The following is a 6,672-nucleotide window of genomic DNA, read 5'->3' as shown; positions in this document are numbered from 1 at the left end:
GACAAGCAGGGGAAGTGTGTCATATCAGTATTTGGTTGATAACGTTCTGTTGGAGGAAGAGGTATTGATATTGTTTTATTTTTTCAATGTTTCTTTTCTTTTTGTCGTTTTCTTTATATTTTTTATTATGTTTGTTTTATAGTTGGGTAACTAGTTACTTTGTCTCATTTATTTTTGTGTTGCCTGTTTTTTTTTTAAAAAAATTGATTCTTGCAGTATGATGTTAATGTCATAATGCCTACTACTGAAGAATTGAGACTGCCTATTCTGAGAGGGTTGTCTTTTGAAAGCAAGTTTTCGCCGACAGATCCACCCGATGACGATGCTACTAGTTCCTCAGATATGCATCAGGATCTTATTGCCATTCAATCAAAATTGGTTGAAGTGCAAGATTCGCAGAAGTTTATATTGATTGCAATTTCTGAATTGAAGGCAGCCTTTGCATCTGATTTTGCTTCTGTTATATCTTTGTTGGATGGTATTAAGGCATCTATGGCAGCTGGTAATCATAATGTTGGTGGAGAGTTTGAAGATCCTATGCATGCTGAGGCTTCTTCGGAGGTAACTGGTTTCTGTTGTGGTGTGTGTTTCCCTTTTATGATGTCTATTTTGGTTCTATTTTGTTTAAAAATTGCTGGTTTTTGTATTTTTTAGGATTTTTTTGATGGTCATTCCTCTGGGGGTTACCAAAATGTTGATATTGGTGAGGAGTTGGGGGCTGATTTGGAGCATTCCGTTCAGATTGCTTCACAATTTTTTTCTACTGTTAAAGTAAGATCTTATTTTCGTTTTTTTTGTTTAAGCAATTGGTTTTTTTCCTCTGTGTTTTCTTGTTTGTAATGTAGTATTGGTTGTATATTTTTATTTCTTTTTTCAGGAGCCAATTAAGGTTGACTCAAGTGTATGCTCAAGTCCTCAAACTCCCACATTTCATGTGTCTAATGCAATATGGAGAGTTATTAATGATTCAGTTGAGAGGCCACTTAAAGAGAGTAGTTCTTTGGAGGATAAAAGTAAGTGGTCAATTGTGAAGTATGATGATGCACAAGCAGTTGATACTGGACTGATTTTGGGAAGGAAAAGGCAAGCGAAGCCAAGCGCTGTTGTAAAATCTCCTTTCTTAACAAAATTTGGATCTTCTGAAGTTGGAGTGAAACAAAAAAGAAAGAGGACGATATTGGATAATATTTGTCCCTTTTCCAATGACCTTGGTGATAATCACACTAAAGAACAACTGTCTGAGTTTGATTCCTAGATTAATCATGGTTTGAAGAAAAGGAACAAGTATGTATAACCATTATTTGTTTTAAAGTTTGTTATATGTGTAATATGTATGATTAATTTGTTAAGCTTTTTATTTTGTTTTTTAATGTATTTTTCAGGTTTAAAAAATATGATGATAATTCTGTGGAGCCACCAATTAATTTCACTTTTGTTCATATTTCTGAGAAGGCTTGGTTTCATAGCCTTTATTTCTCTGGGCAATTCGTTGACTCATCGGTGAGATTCTCGCTTTTTTAATTTATCTGGTTTTTCATGTTGGAGTTCTTTTTTTTTTCTCTTTTTTTTTTTACAAGGTAATAAGTCTGGTGATCTATTTTATGTTATATATTATGATGTTATTGGGTACCCAGTTACCTTACTGTTTGCTTTGTTGTAGTTCATTGGGTAACTGGTTACCCAAATCATAGTAGATTTGTTTCTACCCATATCATTTTATAATCATGTATTTTATTTATTATGCAGCATATTGATGTGATGATGTATTACTTGAGGAGAAAGGTTAAATTGTCTACAGATTTGAAGAGAAGAGTATCTACGACTGACACTTGTTTTGGGCAAAACATAGTGTTTATGTATGAAGATTTTAAGAAAAAAGGTAGTGGCGCATTTAAAATAGATGAGAGATGCGTTGCTTTGAAGATAATGAAGGGGGAATCCATGTTTTGTGCAACTCATTGGAATTTGCTTGATGATGTTGTCATGCCTGTTAATGTGAATGGTCTTATGCACTGGATTTTGTTGCACTTTAATGTACAGCAGAGATCTCTTACGGTGTATGATTCAATGTCTGGTGCAAAGCATGAAAATCAGACTTTACCTGTCGTTGAGGCATTTGCTGTTTTGATTCCTCTTCTTCTGGAGATGATTGATTTCTATGTTCGTAAAGATATTCATCTTGATGTTAGCCCGTATGATGTGGTAGAGAATGAGGCTTTGAAGTTGAGCATTGCTAAAGGCATTCCTCAACAGACTGATTGGTTAGTTTGTTTATTTGATTTTAGTTTTTTTTTTCTTTTGTGTTCTGTTTTGTTTATATGTTCTTAGTTGTTTTTTTTTTCTTTTTCTTTTTTCTATTATGCAGTGATTGTGGTGTGTTCTGTACTTATTTTGCTGAGCAAATAATTCTTGGGAAGGAGAATGAGATGCCTAAAAATATTGATGTTCGCCTCCTTCGTAAAGACATTGCTGTCAGCTTGTACTATCATGGAAAGAACAAAGAACTTGAGGGATACTTAACTAGCGATGAGTTCACTGAGAAGCTTCTGGAGAGGAGACAGAAAAGAATGAAAATTGCTGCATAGGCTTTTAGTGATATTATATTTCTTTTGGTTTTTTAATCTTTTCTACAACTGTAATTAAATGGTGAATCAATTTCTAGTTTAACAGTTAGCTTTTTTAATTTTCTTCTTATGTAAAACATTGGGATTCTTAAGGTCATTTTATATATACATATTAGTACATCGTTTTGTTAATTCTTTTGCTGTTAGCTTTTTGGAAGAATAATTTAGAGGGTAACCAGGTACCCAGGTTGTTTATTTTCTAACATACCAAGGGTAACTGGTTACTTAATTGTTTTCTTTTTAATTTTTTCCCCATTGGTTTGTTGTTTGTTAATTACATTTATTAATATATATTTTAGATAACCCTTTAAATTAGGTAGCTAGTTTTCTGTTTGTTTTTGTATTTTTTTCCACTGTTTTATGGAATAACTTGAGGGAAACTAATTCCTAGTTGGTCTGTTTAACTAATTTTAATGGTGATATTGGAGGGTAACTAGGTACTCAGGCTGTTTGTTTCATAATATACCGAGGGTAACTGGTTACTTAAGTGTTTTTTTTTTTTTCCCCTAAGCTTGTCTTTTTTAATAGTTATGCAACCAGTTTATTATATTAATATTAAAGTAACTTTAATATTATATATAGACGAGTTTGTGATAGAAGAAAGTAAAGGGTTTAATTCTTTTTTTCTTTTTTTTTGGCTTTGAGATTGTTATAGTGGGGTAATTTACCTTGTATTGAAACTTCAGGGTAACCAGCTACCTATATCGTTGTTTTTGTTGTTAGTGATTGTAGCATTGAAAAATAGAAGCAAACAAATCCAAGAAATTATTTTGAAAGGATTTTATAAGTTTGCATAACCAATCAATGTGTTTTATTTTGAAACAATCTTATTAAAATTCTGAATGATACTTGATGAATATGAAAGTATCTCTTTCAATGAGGAAACCTATGAAAGGTTTGTTTTTCTGTAGAATGTGAATCTATGTCTTTGGCTTTTTCTGTTTATTTGGCTTCTGAAATGGAGGATTCCTGCAAGTCTTCCTGTTATGTCCTGGTTGTGCACATTTCCCACAGGTGATTATTACGTTATTTTCCCCTCTTGATCTTATTCGTTTCTTTCTTGGTCTTCCTGCAGGGATTGTTGAATTTGGAGGCATCACTAGTATGTCCAAGTGTTGTGGGAGATTCCATTCATCTTTATGGGGCAAAGGATGAACATTTTCTTGATACAATGCTTTCAACGTTTCTGTTCTGTAGAATTTTGCACAATAATCATAGACACTCAAGTTTCTTTTTGCAATGACAGCTACTGCATGGCCACAAGGTATTTCATCTTCTTGGAACCTATTGCAAGTGCATGTTCTATTATGTATATTTACTGTGAAATTTATCCCCTTTTGATCACGAACTTGGTATTCTATTGTGTTGAAAGGCAAGACCTAAAAATAGTTTGTCATGAATTAGAATCAGATAATAAACATTTTAAGTAGACTTAAGATTTAAAGTAACTAGTTATGCTTCTGTGTAAAAAAAATTTCATGTTCTTATGGAAGGTAACTGGTTACCATCAATTGACAGTATAAGGATTTGTAAGAATATGTTTAGTTGCATACCTCATACTTCATTTTTGAAACAATGTCATGTCTCAATTCATTTTCTGTTGCTGTAGAGACTTTTGTGAATGTTCCATTTGCATTATTTGAGTTGTTCCAAACCCACTTTTGAACCAAACTTCTAAGGCATTCAACCAATATATCAATGGGGAGATTTCTTGCAGCTTTTAGTGCAGCGTTGAGTGATTCTGCGATGTTGGATGTCATCATGGTGTATCTTTTTGTTGGCGAGTATGATCTTGCCCAAGTTTCATACTTGGCTTTTTCTAAATAGGGCCTAATGCGTCTATCAATTCTATCAAGGCCTTTCATGTAGTTTTCACATTCTGTCTGTGTGTATGCTTTTGCTGCTGCAATGAATTTCATTTGTAGTTCTTCTCCATGGCTCCCATACTTGCCTTTCAAATTATTGAGTAAGTGAAACATGCAAGCTCCATGGAAAGCATTTGGGTACACCATATGTACTGCATTGTCTATGCTCTTATGTCTGTCAGAAACTATAGCCAATCCTGTGTAGTACACATATTTTAATATAAAAAAACAAAAACCAAGTATTTTTCAATTTTTTTTTTTTTATTATTTTAGTGAAGGTAACCAGTTACTTTGGTCATATTCTAAAAGAAATAGCATGTATTTGTGTATTTTGTTTTGGTAAAATGTTCCTGTTTGTTTGTAAACAAGAATATATCGTTGAAGCTATCATACCTTCGGGTTCTCCATAGGTTTCTCGCAGTTTGGAGAAGAACCATAGCCATGAGTTATCATTTTCGGAGTCTGCTATTCCAAAAGCCAACACGAAAATGTTGTTGTTTGAATCTAACGTTGATGCTGAAAACAGGGTACCACCATGTGCATTTTTCAAAAAAGTTCCATCAACAACAATTATAGGCCTCAAGTATCTCCAACCCTTGATTGAGTTAGAGAAAGCTATGTATAGGTATTTGAATCTATCTTCCTTGTCTGTGAGTAGGTGTGTTATTGTTCCTGGATTTGCTTTTTTCAACATGTAAAGATATATTGGCAACTTCTGATATGAATCATCGGGGTTCCCTCTTACTAGACGCAAAGCTTTCTCTCTTGATCTCCATGCTTTTGTGTATCCCATAGTTACTCCAAAGTCATCATTCATATCATTCATGATGTCATTTGGAGTGTAATTTCTTTTGATTGACTTGTACTTATTCTTTATTAATTCCCCAACTACGATGCTTTTTGCTTGCCTATGGTCTTCCAAAACAATTTCAACAGAGCAAGTGTGATTTGGATTGCATTTCCGTACCTTGAATAAATGTTGATTTTTGTACTTAGATGCTCTCACCAACCAGTTGCATTTTTCATCTGCGCAAGTAACTAGGTACTCTCTAGGTTCTGATCTTTTTGTTTTGAACTGGAAGTTATGCAGCATTGCATAGTAGCTAAGGGCTGATTTGACTGTGTTCTTATCCTTGTAAATTTGTCCTTGCTCTATTGTGTTCACTCTGTAATCAGATATTACTAGTTGGATTTCATCCAACTTCTTTTTTCTTTTTGTATTGTCCTCAATTATGAAATCAGCTACTTCTTCAGCAAAATGGGGTATGTATGACACATTTATGCCCTCATTTGTTGTGCTTGACATTCCTTCTTCAAGTAACATTTGTTCATTGATGGAAGCTTGATTTGCTTGCATTAATAATGTCCCCACCTCCATTTCTTCTGCTGTAGCTTTTTGATTTGCTAGTAGAAGAAGGTCATTTTCATTGTTTGATTCTTGAATTATAGTGACACACAATGGTAAGTCTGTTATTTTAGTAGCAACTTTTTTCTTTATTTCCAGGAAGAACAACACTGAATTGTCTGTTACAACCTTCATTGGTGGTGTTCCTTTTTCTACTTGATAAGAAACTTCAATAGTTGCTGTTTTTTCCTTTATCTCCTTTTTTATCAGATTCACCAAGTTGTCAAGAGAACAATTTGGTGGTATTAATATCCCAGACATTGTGTATCCTTGGTACTCGTTGTTTTCATTCCAATTGCCTCCATATTGAACCAAAGAAGTAATATTGTCCATATCTGTAAAATTTGGCAATTTTTTAAGCAGTTAGTTGGTTCTAAATGGGCTAGGTAACTGGTTAACTTAATATTTAATCACATATTATCCTGAAGCATTTAGCTTTTGTAGGGTAACTGGTCACACTTAGTTTTATATATTTTATGTTTTTCAAATTAGTTATATATATTGATTGTTGTTGCAGGGTAACTTGTTACACTTAGTTTTACACATTGTTTGTTTTTTTTTTTTTGCAGGGTAACTGGTTACCTTAATAATGAATCATATATTGCTTATTTTTACCCTTAGTTTTATATAGTTGTAATTTCCTCTTAGTTTTATTTATTTTCTGTTTTTCAGGGTAACTGGTTACCCTATTGTTACTGATTGTTTTTGTAGTAAATCTTCCCAGATACATCAAATAATTTTTCAGAGTTCTTGTTTCTTGCCTATTTTTTTTTTGGTT

At 33.1% G+C, this 6,672-nt stretch overlaps 2 protein-coding genes across 2 annotated transcripts; one reads left to right on the top strand and one right to left on the bottom strand.

Moving 5' to 3' along the window:
* Positions 1-1,263: 1,263 nt before the first annotated feature.
* Positions 1,264-3,632, top strand: LOC133810215 (uncharacterized). Its single transcript, XM_062246013.1, has 2 exons — positions 1,264-2,261; positions 2,366-3,632. The coding sequence occupies exons 1-2, from the start codon at positions 1,741-1,743 to the stop codon at positions 2,583-2,585; spliced, it is 741 nt and encodes a 246-aa protein (XP_062101997.1). The 5' UTR covers positions 1,264-1,740; the 3' UTR covers positions 2,586-3,632.
* Positions 3,545-6,227, bottom strand: LOC133810217 (uncharacterized). Its single transcript, XM_062246016.1, has 3 exons — positions 4,883-6,227; positions 4,178-4,686; positions 3,545-4,003 (listed from the first exon to the last, which is right to left on the bottom strand). Exons 1-3 carry the CDS (start codon positions 6,225-6,227, stop codon positions 3,545-3,547), a joined length of 2,313 nt encoding a protein of 770 aa, XP_062102000.1.
* Positions 6,228-6,672: the final 445 nt, after the last annotated feature.

The sequence above is a fragment of the Humulus lupulus genome, unplaced genomic scaffold, assembly GCF_963169125.1.
Source record: "Humulus lupulus unplaced genomic scaffold, drHumLupu1.1 SCAFFOLD_130, whole genome shotgun sequence".
Classification (NCBI taxonomy): Eukaryota; Viridiplantae; Streptophyta; class Magnoliopsida; order Rosales; family Cannabaceae; genus Humulus; species Humulus lupulus.
Note: the sequence above shows the minus strand (reverse complement) of the source record. Positions and strands in the feature narration are given on the sequence as shown.

Coding starts and splice junctions, on each gene's coding strand:
- LOC133810215 (XM_062246013.1), top strand. CDS start 1,741: ATGCAGCATATTGATGTGATGATGTATTACTTGAGGAGAAAGGTTAAA. Junction 2,262..2,365: donor ATTCCTCAACAGACTGATTG/GTTAGTTTGTTT, acceptor TCTATTATGCAG/TGATTGTGGTGTGTTCTGTA.
- LOC133810217 (XM_062246016.1), bottom strand. CDS start 6,227: ATGGACAATATTACTTCTTTGGTTCAATATGGAGGCAATTGGAATGAA. Junction 4,687..4,882: donor AACCTATGGAGAACCCGAAG/GTATGATAGCTT, acceptor TGTACTACACAG/GATTGGCTATAGTTTCTGAC. Junction 4,004..4,177: donor TTTCAAAAATGAAGTATGAG/GTATGCAACTAA, acceptor AACTATTTTTAG/GTCTTGCCTTTCAACACAAT.